Genomic DNA, 24,427 nt, shown 5'->3' with positions numbered 1-24,427 from the left:
AAATGGGAGCCGTTACCCAAGTCGGTGGCTATCCTGGCACCTGACTGAATTACTTAGACATCCGGTTCCAGCGCCACATAGAAAGGTTCGGCATTTTCAGTTAGGAAGCGCCAGGCTACACAATTTCGTATTATAAACAATATCGTGCCTTTTGCTGTCTCTCTATCTCCATGCTCACCTTCATGGATTCCCTTCACTTTAGAAAGCGGGAAACGCAGGGTGGAGGATGTCCATGCTTCCTTCCCTTGAGGCGAAGCATCTGTTCCCATGGTTTCTGCTACACGTCTAAAGCAGGTCTTTGAAGCTCGCGCAACTCATCCCACACCTCCTCGTGGGACGTAGTACCGCCATTAACCTTGCAACTGTACACACCTGGAGGGCGTGCTAAGAAGCTGATGCAAACAATAACGCCCTGTGTTCTCACTGCAGTTATGAAGGGCTATCTAAGTTGTGCAGTGCAAGACTTCCTGCCAGCAGGTTATGTTCGGTTGGACCTAGTAAAGTGCAGCATTTGCCAGCCATCTGGCTTCTTGGCACTGTTGAGTCTTAAGGTCGTGCCTCAATTCCATACGATTCCTGTGCAGCCTCGAAATGGACGAAGGTTTGCTCCACTTTATGGCTGCCCACACCGGGAAGGCTCCACCGTTAGAGCGCATCATTTCAGTCTTTGAGGACACCCAGGAGGCTCCAGATGGTGGTGTGTAGGCTAGAGATGGGTCATTGAGAAGTTTGTTGTCCATATTGACGTCAACACCCGGTGTCTTCAATTCAGATGTTACCAAATGGACGACATAGTAATCTTGCAAGCTGCGACACCCCGGATCTATCCATCTCAGTGCCCGCCACTATGTACTCTCTATAGCTTTCAAATACTGTGTGTGCTAAATGGAAATAGTGAAGGACAACTACTTACTATCCCGGAGTACATACTGTCTCCCATCGTACGTACACACTATTCCTATGTACCTGTTTGCGGCTGTGGACATGAGGTACTCTGCTAATAAAAGTATTGCTCCAATCCTCAGTTGTGCTGCTACTTTCATTTTCCAATTAAAAAGTTCAGGTACTCCGTACTTAACACACCTGCTCATTTAAGGCACTAAATTACAAATGGTGGAAGTTCCATGTATAAATTGTTGGTATGATGGAGTCGCAAGGCTATCAATACCATTGGCTCCGCAAATTGAGCAGGGTAGGAGTTATCAAGTATTATTTTGTGAAGATTGCTTAGATGAATGCAGTAGGTATGATTGTTTCACGTTTAGAGGTCAAATGTGAAATGAACACCAATTCAAAGTTTCCCAGAACAGATACTGGATTAGTCCTAGTGTTCATGGCCTCCGGATGCATCTTGTAAATCCACATAGAGCAGAGGGTGAGGCAGTAATACCTGTTTTTTGGGGAGTTACGTTCTAGTCCGTGAAGTGGTTAAAGATCGTGCATTAAAAGCAGGAGTGTGAGAGTTTAGGGCTCATCTGGAGTCTGGACCAGTGCACGGGGTGGGGTGTAAGAGGTAGTGCTGCAAAGGTATTAAAATGTACACCCCTGTGCCGAACCTGAATTAAATGCATGCAGCAACCAAGTAGTGTTAACTTCTGTTACTTAGACCAGGGCCCCCAGAAATAAGGCAACTAACAAATTTCAATAATAGAAATTCTAATCCATGTTCATTACCTTAACCACGGGAAGCCAACCTTACCCCTTAGATGAGCCCTCAACTGTGCAGCATCATATAGAAGATCACATAATGTGACATATGCATGCCTTCCTTCATACCCTTGTGCTTAGAACATGAAAAGCACCTTTGTCGAGACATTTCAAGCAACACTCTCAAAAGTCCTCCATCATCAGAAATTTTCTGAGATACCTTTTGGCTTTTTAAAAGAAGCCCACTTTGAAAGGTAGGTTAAGGTACATACAGTTCTCCTTTGGAACATCAATGATTTTGTTGTGCTTATTTAGTATGTATTTGTCAGGTCCAGGGTCCTGATTGGAGGCGGCAATGGTCTTCGGAGGCATTATTGTCAAATCTGGAATGTTGGATAGTGATGTTCTCTGCACATCGGTTCAAGGTGGTGTGGTGGCTTCATTTGTCTGCTTCTGCGAGCTGAAGCGTGCCTGAGGGCTGAGACAGCAGTAGTGGCATAGGATTGAAGTGAAATATTTGTCATTGACAGAACGTTTTCTATCCTGTTGTGCAGAGCCAAGGCCTTTGTCACGGAGCATGTATGTCAACAGATTCTAGGGTGAATGGCCATCATAATGGTGATGTTCGACACAAGAAGCAAGGCTCTATTCGCCAGCCTACGATCAAAGGACAAATTTGATGCACTAGATCTTTGAATGTCAGTATCTGGGTTGTGCCCGGGATACACAACCAAAGTGTTGTATTCCAATATCCCTTTGTCATCTGATATCCGTGCAAAAGATATTTTTGAGAAATAAATACCGTAGTGTGATCTGCACCAAAATGCTGATCTCTGTATTTTCATCTGAAAGAGCCTTTCTCTTTGTATATCTTCACCATCTTGCCTCAACTCCCGGAGAAACCTTACACTGTTATCCTTCCTGACTCCTCCTAGAAGGAAACTGTTCAGCTTAAGAGCCCATATCACGCCAAAGTCATCTTGCTCGACGCCAACACAAATACCTTTATTATAAGCCTATTTTATTCTCCATTCTTAGGACATTTTGAAGGTGGATATTTAGTTATATAGGATATCTACCATCCTCTCATTAGAAAATCGACTTCCAGTCACCCTTTCAGTCAATAGGATTTGTTTTTAAATCTTATTCTGCCTTCATTCAAATGCATTAGTCTCCCTTTTTTTCCTATTTTAATTTGGCAGGCACAGTAGTCGTTCACAAATGTGACGGAGCATCCTGTCCACCAAACTCTTGTCTGCCCATCTCATTTACAGATGGGCATACCTTAAGCTTTCTATCTATGAAACCCTTGTTGGCGCTGTTGAATGGGGGAGGGGGTGGAGAATGTCCTCCAGTGGCCCAGTGGAGTACGTGGCTGTTGGAGGAAGGATATTACACTGCCTTTCTTACTTATGGTGGATGGTGTGATGTCTTTATTTTTTTTATTTCCTATCCATTGTGATAAGGATAATCCTGATGGAGAGCTACTGGAAAAAGATAACACCCACACTGTGGAAGAAAACTCCCAGGGTGTGTGGGGGTCATTATTTATTTGTTTATTTTGTTTTTCGGAAACAAAATCTTGCTTGGGGAGTTTCATTCAGAAAAACAAAAATACATGGACACATTTGGTGGATAGTCATTCACCAAACGTTTTTTATATTGAAAGGAACTGCCCTGATGGTGGTTCCGGTCAGTGTAAAGAGTTGACCACTGGTCTGGTGGTCATCTCTAAATTTGACTCCGATCCCCTGCTGGTTTGACTGACTGACTACTCCATCTGACTAGCCTTAAATCAGTACCAATGTTTATTTATTTTGTTAATTAACACGCTTTTTCACATTGCAAGAAGCACAAGTACGAATATTGTATTCTGTAGTTCCATTTTATCATCAATACATTAAAAATTGGGCGACTGTTGTCTTCATTTGAGAGCTTTATTCTGGAAAAAAAAAAAAAAGACTTTTACGGACTCCTTTTTATGTTCTACATTTGGATGAACAGCCATCTTTGTTCCTTCGTTGTTATAACTTCTCCTTCTTAGCCGCTGGAATCACTTATTTTTGCGATGTTTTTAAATAACTGCAGTGGTGGTGCTGAATCGAACATTGTCACAACATTGTTGATCCGCCTCTCGTAAGAGTGTAAAAGACCCGACACCATGTATGCCCAGCCAACCCCTCCGCTAGCTAATTTATCAGGACCCTTTTTGTTGGGCCCAGTTGAGAGTGCACCCTTTTTAAAAAATATAATAATAATAAAAACAAAAAATAGAGGGTATGCTAAGGATAAAAACTATCATTGCTTTTTACTTTGAACTACTTTGGCGAAAGGCGCTACTACCAGTTTTAGGAGGTGGAACATCCCATTTTGACATGTAGCAACATATGACATGTTGATGCAAGTTCCACAGAATGGGTCTGACTCTCTTTTTGGCTGTTTTGTTGGAAGACTGAACCTACGCTTCCATATCCCAACAGGAAGTCTGCCTGCCTGAAAACCGGAAGTTCTGCTTTTTAAGTTGGTGTTCTCATTAAAAGATAGATTTTATTTCGTTATTATATATACGTTTGTCTTTCGTCGGCAATATTCCATTTAAAGTGCGTACAAACACACATTCTATATAACTGAAAGCACCTTAATGTTATGACATTGTTTTTTAAAACAATGGCGCTTGGAAATACTGTAGCGTGTGAAAGTTCTCCAAAGAGTGTTTGATATGAACTGTGTTTCTGTACCAGGTGTATAGAATGGCAGGTGGCAGCAGTTATTAGTGGTCATATCAGAGGGTAGGCTAGGCCCACCTTTTGGGGTAATACCTGAGAATGATATAGTGGTTAACACAATTCACTAGTTTGGTTTGTATACGTAGAACAAGGCAGAAGAAAAATGGTGTGCGTTCTTGCACCTGTGTTGATGGATTTCTACTAGACCTTCCCATCGGACTGTTTCAGTGCTCATAAACTGTTTCCCAAACTCTCCCTCATTCGAAGATGGTATATCCTAAAACATACCCCAAGTACCACTGGTTTTTAATATCTTCCCCCCCCCCCAAAAAAAAAACCCTAAATAGATGCCACCTTTCTTGAGATTATAGGCTCTTGCATCTGTCCTGTACTCTTTTTAGGTCTGGCTTGACCCATTATTTCCAACATAGAGAGAGAGGTAGGACTTTGGGTCAGCCCCATTCTGCTGTTCCTTTATTATTGTCTGCTGGGCATTCGGTGGGGAGTCACTGAAGCTTTGTTTTGGAGATGAATCTTAAGTTGGGTGACAGGATGCACTGGTGCAGCAGGTCACAACATTTTGACTTATGTGGACCCCTCCTGAATGACTACTGGCAACAGAGGACTCTCAAGCACGCGCTGCACTTTGAGCCTCAAAATAATTGCACGAAAACACAGACATAAGTATACCTTAAACCAGGAATTAAGTTTTGTATTTAATTTACAAGCAAAAAAAAATTTAAAAAAATATTTTCATTTCATTGTAAATGTTAGAACCTTTCATAATTTGGTTTTGTTTCCAAAAGGCAGTGATATGCCAGGCGTTTTTGCTCCCGATGCATGCTGTCTTGTCGACAGTGCATACCAGGCTTCTTTCGAGGTCACTAATCCCCACTCTAGATTCTGATTTCTATATTTGCACTGCTCCAGCGAATCTAGCTAAGGATACCTATTCCATTTTTAGCCACTATTTTTAAATCATTTCTCTATTACTGAGCATTTTAAAGTTGTACGTTTTTTTTGCATATATATATATATATATATATATATATATATATATATATATCTTTATTATTCTGCTAGCATTCATTTTTTAAACAGTAGCAGAACCCCTAAGTAGGCGTTGCATACCCCGGGTTAAGAGCTGCTGAACTAAAATGTTGGCTGTAGCCGACATTTTAGCCGATTGACGACTGAATGTCACCAGTCCAGGGCTGGTTTGCTTCATATCAGGAGAATGGCAGGTGAATATGAAAAAAAAAACAAGGAGCGATTGGTGAATGCTGAAACTGAACAATTGTATTATTAGCACTAATTAACATTATTGGAAACATGATAATGAATTGTTAGGATTTATTTCTGTTCCTAATGATTTCAACATTGATGGGTTCGGAGTGAAGTTAAGTTTATTTGGGCTGTGCTAAGATTGTGCCGAAGGTTGGGATTAGGAGTGATGAGGTTTTAACTATAGGTTTTGGGTTGCAACCGTATTAGGCTAATGTGTAAAGTTTTTGTTTAAGGCTGTGATTAGGTTGTATGTAGGGCTCTGTTGAAGGTTTGTGTTAGGATTAAAGAATTGGTTAGTGATGGGTAGAGGTAGTTTTTCTGATCGGTTTAATGTTAGAGTGGCAGTAGTTTGAGATGTTTCCATTGTAGTATATAATTCTTAAAAAGGGTACATCATTATCACTGCTTCATAAATACATTTCATTATTTTGGGATTCTTTGCTGATACATGGATCGCAGCAGAGCACCATATTTCCATTCTTGGGCTCTCACTTAACAGATTGGTGCATTCTGGGAATTGTAGCAGGTTTTGCTCAATTGAATCAATTCCCAAAAGGGCCCGGATAACAATGGGTTTTAAAAAGCAAGCCCAAGATTGGAAGCATGATGTCCTGCCAACACTTGGTCAGATCTGGAAATCTTAGTGCTTCGATTTAATCGCGCTGGCTCGGAGGCACTTGGGACCCCTCTTGGAGTGGCGGAACTACCGCTGTCCCATCGTGGCACTGAGACCTTATATTTAGCCGCCTCTCAAGTCTCAGGTTAGCCCCATGGTCTGCTAATGGCTGGACCATTGAATACAGAGCATTGTTATGTTTTGCACTCTCCCCTGCTCTTGTTCTGTTTTTTGAAAGACCTGATGCCATGCATTAGCTCTCCCAGGGAGTGTGGGCAAATAGTGCCTGTGCCAGTTGGAACTGTGACAGAAATACGCTATCGACAGACGCGGTTAATTTTTAAACCTTGGCAGACTCAAGGCTTTGATGAAAGAAAAATGAAAAGCACTTAAGAAGGGTGAACAATGGGACTGTGTAGCACCCGGTTCAGAAGAGCCCTCGCCCCACCTGGAACCAGACAACCTGCCCCGGCACAGCCCTGCGGGAGACGGCCTCAGGAGCAGGGCCAGCTTCGTGGCATAGAGGTTGCATCGACGATTGCCATGAAGGCCACCAGATTATTTACCCTCCGTCCATCGGGATTGGCGAGGCAATGAGTAATGTTTACCATGGGCTTTGGCTAGACGAACAGCTGGATGATGGACATAAGAGCTGAGTGGCAGGGGCATAACTTCAGGGGGTGCCTGGGGTGTCACATCCCCTTCCCCCCCCCCCACCCTTATAAATGTATATTCTGGATAATAGTTGGGTACAGGTACCCCCAATCTTACTGACCAAGCTACGCTCCTGTTGAGTGGTAATGGAAAACTCTTCGGGTTCTTTGTATGAAGTGCTAAATCCGTAGAACACACCTGTCGAATTTCACAAATCCATTTGCAGAGTGACCAAGCAGCAAATGATGACAATGATTAAACTGTAAAATTCTAAATTGGCAGGGACTATTCAGTGCTGATACAACAGTATCCATTTAGATTTAGTGAAATTAATAGATGAATCGAAAGAGTCCCGCAGCAATGAAAGGCGCCAGCTTTCTGAAGCTTTTGAGGTGTAATCGTCGTCGTTGCAGGAGACGGTGTAAACAGTAGAACATTGATATGAAGCCTTCACGTGAAATGGGGAGCCTTGGTCTCTACGAACATCTGGCTACTGGTTAGAGTTTTATAAATTGTGGGATTTTGCATGCATATTTCACTATTCTTTGAACAGTGTCCTCCCTACCCCTTCCTTTTTTCTACAATGAAAATAATTGTGAAGGATGGAAAAATCTGTAAAAATGGCTTCTGCGTGATAAAAATCCATGAACTGCATCATTGCTTTTTGGCTTTCTCCGAAAATAAGATGAACCTCTTCACAGATTTTTTCCACTTATTTTTCTGAGAAAGGAACAACATTTGGGGTGAGGTCGAAGGGCTGGTAGGTGATTAAGAATAGCAGACTTCTAGTGGGGATTTTTTACACGTTTGACAATTTTAGTCTCGGGAATAATAAGTGGTGTGCCCCAATAATGAAAGTTGACTAGTTGTACTGGTGCACCTAAAGTTTCATGCTTCCATGACTGGGATTGAGGAACTTGTCATCTCCCACTTATTGCACATTGTGCCATCAAATAAAAATAAATCCTTCATATGCTAATATTGTCAGGTTAGGTGATGTGCAAAACAAACTGGTTGATTTACTTGTGAACAATAACAGTTGTCATTGCACAGGCCTGTCAAATATTTTATTGATGGTTGAAATATTGAGTCAACCCTACTTGAACCTTGTGGTCTGAATTTTGTGTTCAGATTTCTAGAGCAGGGACATTGGGGCTCTGTTTTCCAAATGTTATTTGCCGAAACTTTTTTTTATTTTTTTTTTTATTTCAAATGGTCTTAGACATATCTCTGCAGCAGTGAAGGTAGTCGGATCCTACAGCATCTATGAAGCGTGGGAGGCTGGGCACATGTAGTACGCAATCAGTTACGTTAAAGGGTGTTGTGTTTGCATTACACTGCTTTCTTGGAGACGTTTTGGTCACTGTTATAACTTTGTAGATCCAGATTATATCATACCAATACATATGCTTTGAATTGTGCTAATTTTTACGAATGATTGAAAAGTGTTTGTGTGTGTATAATTTAGACACCAGCATAGCTGGCAAGGTTTAAATTGCATGTGTGACATTTTCATAGTTTAGTATACTCATGGGTGACATTCAACAACCAAATGTTTGACGCTTATAGTGGCATTTTCTCGCGAGAAAAATCTAGTAATTAAGTGTATTGAAAAACATAAATATTAGAAAATACACCCATTTGAGCAGTGAGACCCTAAGATCCTAAATCTGCTGCAAAGGAGCTGAAATGGCAGGGCGCTAAGGTCGTGCCCTTGTACCCTCATTGTACTGCAAAACAATCGTCTTTCCGTGATATTAAACAATAAACATGTCTTTTAGAGGCAGTCCATTATTAACGTTCCTTGCAGACCTGCACAGACACAGCGACCAGGCACAGGTGCTTCTTTGTGGCTGGAAAACACATGCCATTTCCTCTGTGCTCAAGAGCGTAGTGGTTGTAGATGGCGAGAAGTGGAACCCGCGCATTTCAGAGTCGTGGGGTCCCCGTCTGTTCAAGCTCCTCGCCCATACTGAAACGTATGCCTTCGTTTATACTCGCCCCATTTGCCACAAGTACTGCGCCGTTTGCAAACCCTTCCCAAGTATTTGACGACGGACGCTAGAATAGTAAACCCTCCTCTCTTCTATTACTTGGAGACTGAGAGTATGTGTGCGTTTCTCTTCTGCTTCAGGAGCAGCACAGATGTATGAAAGTGCCTCGTGCGGTGGGAGCAGCAGTCAGCCCGTGCATGAACAGGCGAAATGTATTCAACTGCATTTGTGCCCTCAGCAGGCTGTGGACGGCACCCGCACGTCATCTTCAAAGGACGCAGGGTCAGGGCGCGGGAAGCGCAGGAAGGAGGCCGCGGCCAAGAAACCTGTTTCCAGGAAACGCTCAAAGCCGATTAAATCCCCGCGCCCAACCGGAGGGCCGCGGTTTGGCGGCGGGAGCTGCCTAACGGGTCACCTTGTAAAATCATGGCCACCTGAGGACAGCCGGAGCGCAGGTCAGCGTCGCTGCTGAGCGTGTAATCCCAGGCAGGGGATTAGTGGAATATCATTGCCTCGGGGGTGGCTCCGATGCGCCGGGGCCCGCGGGGTCTGCGGAACGGCGCGTGCGCTGCCGGTGGCTCCTGGTGCATCCGCTCGTGGCCTCTGAATATTTCAGAATAAAAGGCGCGTTGGAAGTGGTCGTCGTCAGCTAACGGGTCCTTTTGCTCTCGTGGTTTCATTTAGGGGAGCCTCGGGACAGCTGCACGCAGACTGCTTCAGCTGTAGTCAAAGCAGCACTTTTTGTGACACAATTATTTCACCATTATGACATTTTAACACACATTAGCATAGCTTTGGCAGACGTTTCCCCTCATTAAAACTCGAATGCAGTAATGGGCAGCTACAAGGTGACCAGTTAACCTTTAAAAATAAACTGCCACTGGACTGTGTTGTTTGATAGGAACATTTTACGTTTGAATTAGAGAACAGTATTTGTTAAAACCTGAACACTATGCAGGGTGTTGGAATGCGTGAGAAATGCAATATATTCTTAATAATGCGCAAACTGCGATGGCTGCAGAATCGCGCAATTCCAGCGACCCCGACTACGCCAACTCTCCATTGTGCCGCACAATTTTCCGTTTCTTACCGCTTCATGCAGTAATGTATACTGCTTCATTTCGTCCTCTGTGCCGCAGGATTTCAGTGCCCCTCGGCATAGATCTAGGAAGCCGGACTAATGTCAGATTCTCAGGATGCCTATAAAAGATACATTAATAAAGGCCACCTCTCAAGTTAAGAATTCTTAGGTGTAAGTATTAATTACATTCTCGGTGACGTTATAAGACGATGTCCACAGCAACTTTGACATCCGTAATAACACGAGAAGTGAACACTTAAATAATAAATTATGCAGCTAGTTATCTGTAAAATGATTTTTTTTTATTTTTTTTTAAACACTAGAACTTCGCCAAAGTGGACTCGTGGCATTCAGTAGTAGTGGGGCAGCCCTGGGATGTGCCAAAGACGCTTCTACATTGCCCAAGGTGCTCTATAACCAGAGCATCTATCTGAAATAGCTGCAGAGTATTTTCAGCTCGCAGGAGCTGTTTTGCAAACAGAAGAGCTTTGAAAACAGTTTGCTAAACTTTCTTACCAGATGTGGTATGTACCCTGCTTTGAGTGTATCCTCGACCCAACCTCCAAGTGTGAGTTTTACTCGTAGTGAGTGACACTTTAAGTGTCTAGCATACAGTGATTTGAAATAAAGCTCATTTTTGGTCAATCTTGACAATCTGGATTGATTCAGCCACTCTTGGACCAGAATCAGACACCCCTGCTCAAGAGGTCTTCAGCCACAAACATTACTCCTGGTAGGGCATCTTCTAGGCACAAACTGATTCCTAAGGGTACATATAAAGCTGTGTCCACCCAGAATCCACCACTTAAAGCCTGGTCAATGTAAATGAGAAAAATTGTGTACTTGGCAGATAGATCATCGATGTTCCTGGAAAAATGGCTCTACTTCTTTCTAATCTTTGTGGGTTAAAGTGGTTGAAAAACCAATGATTCCGCACAGCATCTCTGCAAGAGGAGAACTGAGGACGCATGCTTTCACTCCAGCGCAGTGGAAAATAATCCGCCACCAGTCACTTGATGGAATCTCATTGCACGTTTTGAGTTACCCATGGTTTACCACATGTGCCAGGAACTGTTGCTCGAAAGTTCCCATAATGCCTCTGGCGAGGCCCCCAAGACAACTTGTTAGTTTAATCTCTGAAAGAAACTTTTGTTTCTAGGTGCATGTCCTGACAAAACAGGATCAGAGAGAGCAGCAATCCAGTACTCTGCTACTGTACACTACAAGCACGCGGCAAAACCTGAAACAGCAGACAAAAAAATATTCTGTTATGGCACGCAGCGTATGCTCAGGTTGTTCAAACAAAACTGAAATGAAGGGATAGGTTGCAGGTCCTGGGGTTTCAAGGTGTAGATCTTCACTCATGGCAGATGCTGTTAGACAGAACTATAGTGGTTCCCAACCTTTTGCTTCCTGAGGACCCCCTCTAAATCACTGCTGGAAACCGGGGACTCCCAAGCAATTTGTACCACTTAAATTTGAAACATTAAACATTAATTCGCCAAAAAAATACACAAACAAGTACATACCAAGCAAATACTCAAATTACTAAAGATATAATTATTTCATTTTGAAGAAATATGCAAAATCAAACATTTTAATGGGAAGGTTAAGCTGTATCTCGACTACTAACTTTTCAATGTTTGGTTTTATTTAGGAAAGCTGAATTCTAGGGTCAGATTCTACATTTCCCAAGCAATTTCTGTTTTTATTTTTTTACGAACATAGGATCTTGGAAAGCTTTTTCACATAAATATGTGGTAGGAAAAGAAAGTAAAGCCATAAGGGCCTCATCTCTCCAAAACCTCTGTCACATGTAATTTATTTGTTTTATAGCACCTCTCGTACCAGTGTAGGTTGTCGGAGCACTTTACAGGGGACCACAAGGTGTAGGATTCACATGTCATCCACACTGGCAGGCATTTTCTAAGAGTGCTTGGTCTGAAGAAGCACAATCTCAGGATTGAGAACTTAACACAGTGGTTAGCGTTGACTTTAATAATAAGAATGTATTTCTATACAAGCAAACCTTTTTTAGCAGCAAAAGGATAATGAAAGACTGGGGGGAAAACATAACTTTATAATTTGTGTCATGCAGTTTGCAGGTAGCTCTTTGATGGCAGTTCATAGCTCACTGTGCTAGATTACGACTTTAGCTTATGAACTGCACCGTAAGAAAATAATCTCTGTGACAAAAGCAGTAACCCACTGTGCTATGACCATGAAGTACTGTTTTTTTGCATGATACACGTTCTTTGCAGCGGCATATTAACCATCCTTGCTACCTTAGATTAGTCAAAACTTCCACTAGACAAAACTCCCACCTCGCTCCAGCAGGTACGTTAATCACCAGAGTTATCTTGATGCTTTTATTTTTCCCCGAAAACTGCAGGTCGTACAAGGCACTTTGCAGTTCTTTTAAATCTGCTGCACAAAGGAAGTAATAATCGGAAGTAATATTGAGAGGCCCCAGATGGAGAAATGCCTTCCTGCTGGCCCACACCTGCGGAATGTGTCCTGGACCCCTGGGAGGGGCGCAGACCACAGGTTGAGGACTGCTGCTATAGACAAATCTCTAGAAGGCTGTGGTATAATAGTGGTGTCCAATGTAGGTCCTGGTAAGCTAGATCCATGCAAATGAGATAAATTTAGATACAGTGAACCTAAATTGTGATTGTTGAGCATAATAATTTCTAGGACCTACATTGGCTAATTGTGGTTTCGACTGTCTTAAGTACTCAACTGGAAGTAGGTAGCCTGTATGGCTCACAGTTTCTATAGGGTGCGAATCGCATTGCATACATTCAAAAATCTCAGTCTACAACTCTAATTTTACATTGCGGCAGTAGGAAATCCTCACCCCATCTTTGCTTTCTAAAGAAGATGTGCTGTATAACTGTGACCTTTGCTTATATACAACCAGCTTCTATTGAAAGGAAATTAACTTGATTTCTGGTTAGTCGACAATGTTTTTCTCTTTTCTGAGGACGACAACAATAGAGTTGTGAGATGTTAGATGAACTAGTTAATGTTGATTAAACGGTCCGCTTTAAGGTACCCAAGCTTTTCACACTGCATCTCCATGAGACCTAAGCTCCCCACACTGCCTCTCCATAGGAGCCAAGCTCCCTGCACTGCCTCTCCATGAGACCTGAGCTCCCTGCACTGCCTCTCCATGCGACCCAAGCCCCCCACACTGCCTCTCTGTGAGACCCAAGCCCCCCACACTGCCTCTCTGTGAGACCCAAGCCCCCCACACTGCCTCTCCAGGGGTCCCACCCAGGCTCCCCACGCTGCCCCTCCAGGGGTCCCAGGCTCCCCACACTGCCCCTCCAGGGGTCCCAGGCTCCCCACACTGCCCCTCCAGGGGTCCCAGGTTCCCCACACTGATTCTCCATGGGACCCAATCTCCCCACATTGCCTCCGCATAGGATTTAAGTGCCTCACTCTACAGCTTTATGGGACCCACGGGTCTTCACACTACCTCTCCATGGGACCTATGCTCCCCACGCTGCCTCTCTACATGTTCCAAGCTGTACCTCTAAATTGTGCCTCTCCAGGTGTCTAATTCTACTACCTCTTGTGCTCCAAGCTCCTCTCACTGTTTTTACCTGGGCTCCAAGTTTCTCCCTCTATCTTTCCACATGCCACAAACTGCTTGCATTGCATCTCCTTGCGATTCAGGGTCTTACACTTGGTTATGTGTGGAACAAACTGATGTGCGACTGTGTATACCCAGTTGCCATACTGAGACCCAAACGACCTCATTTTCTGCTGTAAAGCTAACACTGCCTCTCCCAGAGCAGCAAGCACCTCAGTGTCTGTTCCTGCACCTCGCAGCCTGTTTATGCATCAGCTGTCTTCACGCTGCTTCTGCTTGAGCCTCAAGCACATCTTATTGTCTGTTATTTGTCCAAGCTGCTCATACTTCCATTGCAGAAGCCCCAAGCTCTTCAGATGTCCCCTAGGCTAGTACATTCTATCCCAGTGTCCCATTATCATTCACTCTGCCTGTGTACTCCACTTCTTCATACCTTTGGTCCAGGTGCCTCAAGCTCCCAACAGTGTCGGTCCGTCTGCCTCAAACGTGTGTGCCAGGGCCAGACTGGCCATTTACCACTCTGGCATTCCCATGTAGGCAGACTGTGCTTTTAGAGCTGTACGGACTGATATGAGCTAGCCATGCCCCCCAAAGACCCATTCTTATCGCTTTCCTGCAGTATGGAGCTGGTTCGAAGATTTTTACCAGAGTCGATTTTGGTTTCCAGTCTGGCACTGCTGTGTGCATGTATAAAAGGCCTGCTTCGTTGGGAGAAGGATTGTTGTAATGAGGCTGTGGCTCAGGGAAGAGTAAAGGACACCACCATGCCTTTTATTTAGTCCCCGAGTTCTAATGTTATTTGGGCACCATAGCTGGGCAGAACCCAGGACCTTCATCTTAAAAGCTCAGAGCCTTAGTCTGACACTTTCCTGTCCTAATTTCTGAATCTACTACTTCATATCGTCCCAAGCTTATAAGACGTTCTAAAATGTTATGCATAATAATGCGGACATGCTTTTAGAATATTGTGGTGGCTTGCCACACTTGTGTGCTGTGTAAGTGTTCTTGCTCATTAATTTTTTCTAATTCTTTTTGTCCTGTCATGGCTTTTATTAGGGTTGAGTGCAAAAAGCGTTCTGTCCCTGTTCTCTCTACGGGCTTGTAACCGCACCCATCACTTTGGTTGATTCGTGGGCTTGCCTTTTAAAATTCGCTTGATTTGATCAGTGAAAGGCATGCATACGTCATACCTTTTCCGGTGTTTAGTTCTCCTCGAGCGCACCGGCCAACTACTGAAAACATACGACGCTCTGTTTTCCGTATGGTTTCTGGACTACTTTTTCTCTTTGTTTCGTAGGTAGCGCAATCTCACTGGGCAGTAGTCGCGCGCTTTGCATGACATCGATCCTGTTAAATAGATAATTGCACTTTTGCCGGTAGCTTGGATAATTGCACTTTTGCCAATATGTTTCACTCCAAGCTAACTTCTGTTTCCTTTTGTGTGTGTGCTTCGCGGGCGTCAGCTCGCTTATATGAAACTATTTATCTTTTCATTTTCAGTTTTTGGCAAGAAAAGTCCGGTTAGGAGTTTACAATGCTAATGCCTCTAACTCGAGCAAATGCAAGGCCCATTGCATTGCAAATGCTTGTTTTTATTTTCTTAGCATTCTCGTACGTAGGTTTTTTTTTTTTTTCTTTTTCATTATAAGCTCAGGACTGTAAGTAAAAGAATAGAAAGCATGGCATGGGAATCAAGTTGAGGTCTCTAACTGTGGACTTGAAACAATATCCAGAAGTCCTTTCCAGACCCTGGGAGCCAACAGCCCCTTTGAAAGTATGGGAGACCAGGCCCTGCTATCACACAGCAGTGACCAAAAATACCATCTTACCTGTGTTTTAGCAATATTATTAGCAATTTTTTTGAGAATTTTTTTGAGAGATAACAAATTTAATCACTACAGTTTTGAAAGGTGTTTTTTTTTTTTGACCGGCCACTGGGATTTTTCAAAGTCTCAGTTTAAGTGCAGAGAGTAGATGCGGGAACTGACCCTCATCAGCTGGTGTACCTGAAAGTATGATCTTCAACACAGGGATTTTTTTCCCTTTTGTCAGGAATTCAAGTTTGGTTCCGATACGAACAACTACCTCTCATGAAAACCTCATTTCTGATAAGTAGTAGGTAACAAACTTGACAACATGTGCACAAGCGGTCCCTTTGACCTTTTCCCTGCACATGTTCAATACATTACATTAATTTACATTTACGTAATTCAACATAAAGTTCCACTGGGAGACAGTCACTTCTTGGTGTATTGCCTTTCTTGAAGGTTGTAGAGGCCTAGTGCAGCTCTTCCAGCGTGGTGTGAAGTGCACGTTCAGGCTCTATTTCTCTCTTCCTGGGTCCAGTGTCTTTGAGATGCCCTCCAGAAAACTGTCTGCTTGGGATCTCTCCGATGACTTCGGTGAGTAAAGCTTGCCACAAAAGACTCTTGTGACTTGCTCTTTCCCACTTTAAAAGTTTCCTTCCTGGTCCCAAAGCTCTACCAGCGTGATGTGGGTTGAGTAAAGTTTCATAAAATAGAACAAGTTGCAGTTCTCGTCCTTCTTGGTTCTGGTTCAGAAAATGATTTTCCCAGATTCCTCCCTGAAGTGCTCTGGGAGCCATTTTCGGCTTTCCTCCAGTTCATCGTCCACGTCTCATCCCCTGAGCTAGAGTTCGAAAAGTTGTTGCAGTCTACTTTACAGCCTCTTGAACTCACTCTTCTTTTCCTGTGCAGCAGCTCTTTTTGCATCCTGGAAGACGCTCTGGGACCTGACCTTCACCCATTCCCACCACTCGCCAGTCAAGTGAAAGAGGTCTCTCTCCCTCCACTCTACATACGTGACTCCCAGCAGTTCAGCTGGCACAATCGGAGGCCAGCTGGGAACTTCCCTGTAAATTCCTTCTTGAAACTGACTATTTTAAACACAACATAATATGTCAAAGTAATTGTTTTTTTATTCCTATTTTTTGGTGCAGTTTCTAAATTGTAATATTGCATGTTGCGCTGCTCACTGTTAAACATAGTGTAGGTAGTGTGATCTCTATTTTTTTGCAGCATTAATCTCTTCCCAATTCAGTCCAGTTGCAAAACTACTGATACGGGTAAGTAACTTGTTTCTTTCTTCCTTGCCACAATTTTGTCTTTGAAAGAGCAAAAGCTGAGCGTTTAGATGAGTTTCCCAGAGGCCTGTTCTGGCTAGAGTCGTTCCCCTTGCCCCACCCTGTTTTTCTGTGCTGCAGTAAGCGAACCCCTCCCCTGTATTCACCGTCAGGTGCTGGCCCTGTACAGTAGGGGGGTTCGGTGTGCGCCTCTCCATTACCTTTCTTGCCACTGCATGCTCCGGGCTAGTATTAAATCATTTTCTGCAGCCGAACTACGTTACTGAAGGCGCCTCGGGTACCTTGACAACTGCAGTAATGATGGGTTCAACTAGGATTTAATTTGAAAGCATGGGGTGGGCAAAAGGTGCAGATGATGAGAGTTGTATTGGAGCAGCTTCCCGATGGGAGTGATGGGATAGCCATTTAGCCCAGTGGTACTCGGAGAAGGGCCCCTGGGTCTCGTGCGGCCCTCCTGACCTTTACATAGGGCCGTGGGATGCTTTTTACTGGGCTCGGTACTAACATTAACACTGTGTTATATAAACAAGTTAGCATTTATTTACAACTGAATGGAAGTTAAAGGGTGTAACTAGGTTGTCTTGCACCACTTAACTTTAGGAACACTTTCATTTTCAAAGAGTCCTTGCAGCAAAAATGTAAAAATATGATACTCTTCTGAATTCTAACCTCCACCACCAGCCCGCCCACCACCTATATCTCTGCATGCAACGTATGCATTCAGTTCCGACTGGGACACATGTATTACGTGCAACATTTGTGCATACGGGAAGTTGGACTTAAAGCGGACGAGTCGGTCAGGGTCAGATAAGTTTCCAGACAAATGTAATAAAAATGTGGGCACCTCGTACAAAGTGATTTTTTTTTTGGCTTTAACAAACATTACGAAATGCACTTTGCATGCTTGTCTATTTACAAAAATGATCTTCTATACGTAATGTAGAAAGTGTGACAAAGTTCTCCAGTCTTCGTAGGTTGTGTTGAAAAGGGTGACGTATGTGGGGAAAAAAAGTGCACAATAGAGCACTTGTGCTACCTGAAAAATGCAGCTAAGAGTCTGACTACCTTTGCGTGTACATGTGATTCCCATGTACCCATTCACATATATAAATGCTGGTTTGGTGGTTCATTGACCTCATGCACACTCTGCGAAGTCCTGTGTGAAACTGCGCAGTCACGTGTTCAAATCCTGACAGTCCCACGAGGCCTTCACCTTTCCAAGGTCGAGAAGATGAGCAGTAATGAGCTGGAAAACAATAAACCAGTGTAATGTTCGCCAAGAAACACTTTGGATATGAGCAGTGCTTTACAAAATAGACGTGTAAACACCTGAAGAAAGTTTCGTGTGTGTACACCCACGCGGTTGTGTGTGTGCAAATGGGGTGCATTCCAAGTAGCACAGTTTAAACTTCTATGTCTGCCCTTGTAAATCTGTCTCTTTGAGTCGCAATGCGACAGCCTCTGTGACGCAGTAGTTGTGTTATGTACATATGCACCTAGGTGGAGAATGTCCATTGTCCATGTTGCATGCTTTGAATCTGTCATTCCCGGTGACCAGTGACTAACCTTTCAACCCTTTTCCCTCACAGTGCCGCAGGAGGAGAGATCTTTCACCAGTGCGTGGCCGACCATGACGAGGCCTTCACGGAGAAGGACGTCATCCGCCTCCTCAGGCAGATCCTGAATGGTGTGTCCTACCTCCATAAGAACAATGTAGTCCACCTGGATCTTAAGGTATGGATGGGCCCAGTTGCAGGTGTTCTTGTGCATGTTTTGCGACTGCCTTCCTCTGCAGATTGTTTTGTGATGGTCTTTCTTATATTGTTGACATATCTGCTTATGGCTACTTCAGGACGCCAGGTCACAATAGGCATCCTAACAAAATGGAGAATAACATGGCCTTGTGGCTACGACGGTTAGCCATGGGTTAGTATCTTGACCCATGGTCCCAACCTGATTCTCGACTGGGTGTCCTGACTCTTATCAGGGCACTAGCTGCACTGATAAGCCATCTTGTTGTGGAACATGCAGTGGTAGGTCATATCCTCTGCTTATCATTGGAGGCTGTTCCATGCTGCACCTGAGGTTAACCAACTGCGCCTTTGAACGTGAATGGAGCTGATAAAGCTGGTCATTCTAAGAAAGCCATATGTTGTCTATTGGCTGTGTGGTGACTGTGGAACCAGGACATTTGAGCTCTAATCCAGTAGGGAAGCCAGGATTTTTTATTTCTATGTGCATTTATAAAGGGCTATTGTCCCTCCCAAGGGAGCATCCTGGCACTAAAGTGAATCAAAAAAATCTTTAAAAGAGAAACATGCTGTTGAATACCAGCTATTCACAGAATGAGCGAATAACATAGTGTATCAGGGATCTCATAAATCCAAGTTTTAAGCTGTTTTCGGAATATAGCTTCCTCAGTTATAATCCATAAATGTCTAGTCAAGGAATACAAAGCTTTGGTGCCAGGAACCGAATAGGATTTACCACATCTAGTTTTCTAAAAACCAGAGGTTTAAGCAAGTTTGCTTGTGATTATCTCAATTCTCCTAGGAAAATAATGAATTAACCTAGCTTTAAGATGTCTCAGACCAGTAGCAATAAGGACTCAGAAAGTGATGAGAGGAACTTTAAAAATGATTCTCTTGTGAACTGGCAACCAAGATACAGTTTTTAAGGCAGCAGAGGCAGATGATCTGGTGGGTAATTGAAGAACTGTTCTAGCAGCTGCATGTTGGACCATCTGTAGGTTGTGTATAGTGTGCTTGGAAGAACCCACATACAAACTATTACAGTAGTCCAACCTAGAGCTAAGCACACAAACAACTTTTTTTTTCTTGCTGCTAGGGACAAGAGGTCAAACCATTTTTGAGAGATTTAATTAAATTGAAACAAGTCCCTGCTACTGACAAAGCCTGTGGTCGTAAGGACAAAGAAACATCAAATTTTACCCCTAGGTTTCTAAAAACTTCCACAGTAGCTGGGGTGGGTGGGGGGGGGGGGCATTCATTGAGAGGGCATACAATTCAGATGATTCTTATGCATCCACTGGATGGTAGCAGTTAGACATTTTTTTTAATTCTGCTCAGAACCCAGTGAGGATTTATCCAATAATATTATCAACTGGGTATCATTGGCATAGGATACAATATCTATAGCAAAAGAAGAAATTAGTGAAATTAAAGGAGCCATATAAATATTAAATAAAATAGGGCTCAAAGAGGAGCCTTGCGAGACGCCAAACGTGATGGTGGATTCTTCTGAAAAAATATGGGCCTAGCTTAACGATCTGTCTTCGGCTGCTGAGGAATGACTTTAGTCAGGAGAAGGCTGGTCCTATAATTCCACAATCTGATACGTTGAGAGATGGGATCTAATGTTGCAGATAGATCTAATAAGATCAGTAGAGCATTTTTACCAGCACCCAGTGTCCATTTTAATGTATCGGCTACTTCCACTAAGGCGGATTCCGTAGAGTGATTGGGACGGAATCCAGATTGTTGAGGGTGCAATACCTTAGCTCTTTCTATAGAGGTAATTAGTTGGGTGTTCACCAGTTTTTTGATTATCTTACCCAAAGCTGGTGACAGTGAGACAGGACGTAAACTGAATAACATAGTGGGATCTAAATGAGCCGCCTTCTTCAGGGGTTTGACCACAGCCAGTTTCCATTCCACTGGGATCTTTGCTGTTCTCAAAGAGTATAGTTATACAGCTGTTTTGCAAAATTGGGATCCTTTGAAAGTTTACCCCATCTAAAGGTAATAGAGGCATCAGATTGAGGGGACCCAAACCAAATAATAGACCTGTTCCTGCTTACTATTAAATGGAATGAGCGAGTAATCCAACCAACTAAGGGACTCTGCACATAGCTCAATATTTTTGGAGCAGATACATTCAAGGGTGTGACCTCCTGATGTGTGGCTCCTGATGTCATTTTGCAAAATCCAAGATGGCTTAAGGTATCAAAAAACTCATAACCTAGGGTTAATTTCATGCTCCAGATGTAGGTTAAAATGCCCCACAATGGTGAAGGTAGAATAACGAAGCACTGGGGGTGCTAGTGCTTTTCCCAGGGAAGATTAAAAAAAAAAAAAAAAAAAAAAAAAGCAGACCCTTGACCAGGAGAGGGTATATCAGCACCCCAGCAAAAGACTGAGAAGGGGTGACCCTAAAACAAAATCCTAGACTGTCTGCCCCTATCAAAGACTGAGGTTCAAAGTTTCAACCTGGAGAGAGCCTCTAAAGATAATTGCATGTATCCAACTGTGTGACCCTGTGCAAATCACTTTTAATGCCTCTTGTCTGAGTTCCTTTATCTACAACAACCCGTAGCACTAAGAAGAGGAGTAAAAGCTGATGTTAAGCTCTGTTTTAAAAATTGCACTGTATTGTATGGCAGCATTTATATAGCTCTTACTACCTCAATGTGGGAAGCTGAAGCGCTTGCCTACATGGGTAGCATGGTACACCATGTAGGGTGTGTGGTTGGAAGGATATCTTTGTTTTGATCCTATGTGGTAAGCGTTTCCATATTGTGTGTGATGACAACAGAGGTGCGGTTATCGTGCTATGGGACCCAGTACATAGTAGTGTGTTGGATGATAAAGTGTGAGAGACAGACGCACAGCTTTATGGTTTTCAGCATCCTGTTAACCTTGAACAGCTCTGCAGGTTCCTTTGTTATTTCATATCATACAGTATGCTTATTTGGTTGCTGCTCTGTGTTGTCCAGTCTGAGATTTTGTGTATAGTTGTCCTAAGCTAGCATGGTTGGAGGGGAACGAAGTAGAGAGATGAGTTGGGATGGGCCAGATTGGATATATAGTTGGGGCGGGCAATGGTGGACTAAATTAAAGTCCTCCACATTGTCCAGAAATGTGTGACAGACCTCTTCAGTTATTCCATGCCTGAACATTTGGTGATGTCTGTTCTTTTGGCTGTTCAGTTCTGGTGATGGACAACCCTCATAGCACATATGTCTTATGTTAATTTAAGAGGTATAATTTGCTGCTGACCACTGTGTATTATTGTTTTAGTATTATTGTGGTCCAACTCTGTTACATATGCAAGTACATAACTCCATAATGCCACAGCAAACCATAGGTCCGCCCTTCTTGGTGTACCTGCACATAAAGAGCAATTTTCAGGTTGAGATGTTTGCAACTCGTGGTTTGTAAGCAGAGGATTGTGTTGGTGTGTTTTATGGGCTCTGTTGCCGGGATGTGAGTGGTGCAGTTGTCTAGGAAATAGTCATGTTTTCAACTCTCTTCAGAAGTGTCTATACTCTTTAGTGTGTCTAATGTTGGTTAGTAGTGAGTTTCAGAGTTTGTCGACTTGTACTAAAAAAAAACAGTACCTCCTAAGGATTTCTTATGATGATGTGTCTAATATGTGGTGCAAGCCTGGAGTGTAGTGTTCGGTTTCATTTATATTGCATGAATTTAACTTGTAGTTATAGCGGTCCTTTTGCTTGGGAGGCTCTGTGGACAATGCAGAATGCCTTGAACATCGCTCTTCTAGCCATAGGTAGCCAGTGGGGCGTTTGCAGGACTGGAGTCATGCATTCCCTTGGGTGAAGGCAGAGAAGAATCCTTGCAGCAGCATTTTGATTGAGTTTTATTTTGCATATAATTAATGCAGGTACACCAAGGTATAGACTGTTGGCACAGTCCAGTTTGGAGATAGGAGAATGAGGATGTCTTGCAGTTTGTTGGTGTGCAAGATATAGGAAGATGCACCTTAGTGTTTGCATTGTGTAGAAGGCACTCTTTGTGACATTGTTAGCAAGGATTCGTCTGAATCCTTGGTTACTCCTAAATGTCTACCTTCTCTTGTTGTTTTTGGAGAGATTTGAAGTTCCTTAAGCCATGTGGCAGTAGGCTTGTACTTTTGACATGGTCCGCAGGTCATAACCTCTGTCTTTGTGGTATTCAGCTTTTGATGGTTATTCATCATCCATGTGTTTATGGCAAGAAGACAGTCATTGAGTTGTGAATTGTAGAGGTCTTCAGGCTATAATTGTAATAGATGAGTTTGTATGATTTTCTCAGATTTGGTAAAGGGGTTAGGTAGATGTTGAATAGTAGAGGGGATGTGATGAAACCCTGAGAAACACCACTATGTTGTGTGTGAGGAGGTGATGTGAAAGGTGGACTACACTTTGTACAATCCTCAAGTTTACTTCTTTCTTATCTTACAAACGGGGCATTTTGTGTATGGACTGCTACAAGGCCCCCCCCTCTCTGCTCACTTTCCCTGCCTTCCCAAAAGTAGGATTTTTTTGATATGTTGGTGATGCTGCTTTCCTCATTCTGCATTGTGAGCAGAATCAAGCCTACAAATCATGAATTTAAAATATTGTATCATACTCGGTGGGCCAAAGAATATATTTGAGACAACAAACACTTTGTTGCTTGAAGGAATTTTATAAAATTACCAGTGAACATGCCAATTAGTGTTTACTGATCTGTGACGGTGCTCTTGTCCTGCACGCTTCACAAGCGTAAGTGTGGCTGGTTGTATGCAGTCATATCCATTAATTATTTTTCATAATTCATGGGAATTAAATAATTGCCTTAAATTAGATCAACCAATCAGAAGCCTCAAGCACGTGTTCCTAAGGCTGACTAACTTCTCGCACAATTAGTCGGTCTTCCCTCCCCATGAAAGAACCTTTGAATAGTCCAAACAAACTCTGCAGCTCATTGGACTTATTAAAATAAACTAAAATTAAATATTCCGTGTAATTATTTGCTTCTTGTTGGATGAACTTTGCAGAGAGTAGCTGCCAAAATGATCTCTCCTGCAGAGAAAACGGGCAAAAAAAAAAACGTATTAAAAGCTCACATATTGTCTGCCAAACTCTCTTAAAATATGTTGCTGCTGGATAGCGTAGCATGCTGCTAGGAGATGAATGCAATGTCTCTCTATAAGATACTGGGACTGGTTATTTCACAAGTATTTAAATGCCCCCTAGTGCAGCGCAGCACCAAGCAAATGATGCAGGTTGCTTGTCGGACTTGAATGCTAATGTTGATCAGATAAATCCGACCGAGAAAATGTTAACCAAATTTGTACTTTTACATCACTTCCAAAGCACCCACAAAGACATGAAGTAAAGTTGTTTTGAGAAAAAACCTGTTAAAAAAGAGAACGTGTTTAACTAAGAACATCCGAAATCTCCCTAGCAGGAGCGGGGGTCCTGACTCTAGGGGTGGGCGCAGCCCAAATCTCCACAACGGAAGTGGCAGGCCTAATTCTAGGGATGGGTGAAAAATTCCACTCCGCCGGCAGAGCTTGCGCAGTACTTGCGGCCGAATTGCGCACTCTGCTGCACGGCGGAGTCGTTTCTCTCGCGTGGCTCGCCAACGGTGTTGGAAAGAAGCAATAAGAGGAGCAGAGGCCGCACACCCTACCTGACCACAAGGTCTGCGCACAGGGCCCAAGATCAGAATAACGTTGAGCCTGCATATCGGCCTAAATCTTGACAAATACGGAAGTCGTGGTGCAAGCTTGTGGAGGATCCTCCATTTGCCTTGGTTCTGCTGAGATGTAATGGTGGCCTTCTAGGGCCTTAAACCTCTGTTTGTACATGACAAGCCTCGGGTCTTTTTGCCATTTTGTCTGCACTCTTTTGTGAGGTTTTTTCACAGCTTTAACGTAGCTGCCAACTTTCCCAGGTCCATGCGTGATCTACTGCTTCAGTCCAGATTTGT

The 24,427-nt window shown here is 43.2% G+C and overlaps 1 protein-coding gene across 1 annotated transcript in view; it reads left to right on the top strand.

Moving 5' to 3' along the window:
• LOC138299452 (serine/threonine-protein kinase 17A-like) overlaps positions 1–24,427 on the top strand; it is a 113,218-nt gene that overhangs the window by 74,244 nt on the left and 14,547 nt on the right. The window contains exon 3 of the mRNA XM_069237708.1: positions 18,299–18,443. Within this exon, the coding sequence (XP_069093809.1) occupies positions 18,299–18,443 (145 nt within the window). The remainder of the gene's footprint in view (positions 1–18,298; positions 18,444–24,427) is intronic.

This window comes from Pleurodeles waltl, chromosome 6 (genome assembly GCF_031143425.1).
Source record: "Pleurodeles waltl isolate 20211129_DDA chromosome 6, aPleWal1.hap1.20221129, whole genome shotgun sequence".
In the NCBI taxonomy this organism is placed as follows: Eukaryota; Metazoa; Chordata; class Amphibia; order Caudata; family Salamandridae; genus Pleurodeles; species Pleurodeles waltl.
This window is presented reverse-complemented; position numbering and strand designations above follow the sequence as displayed.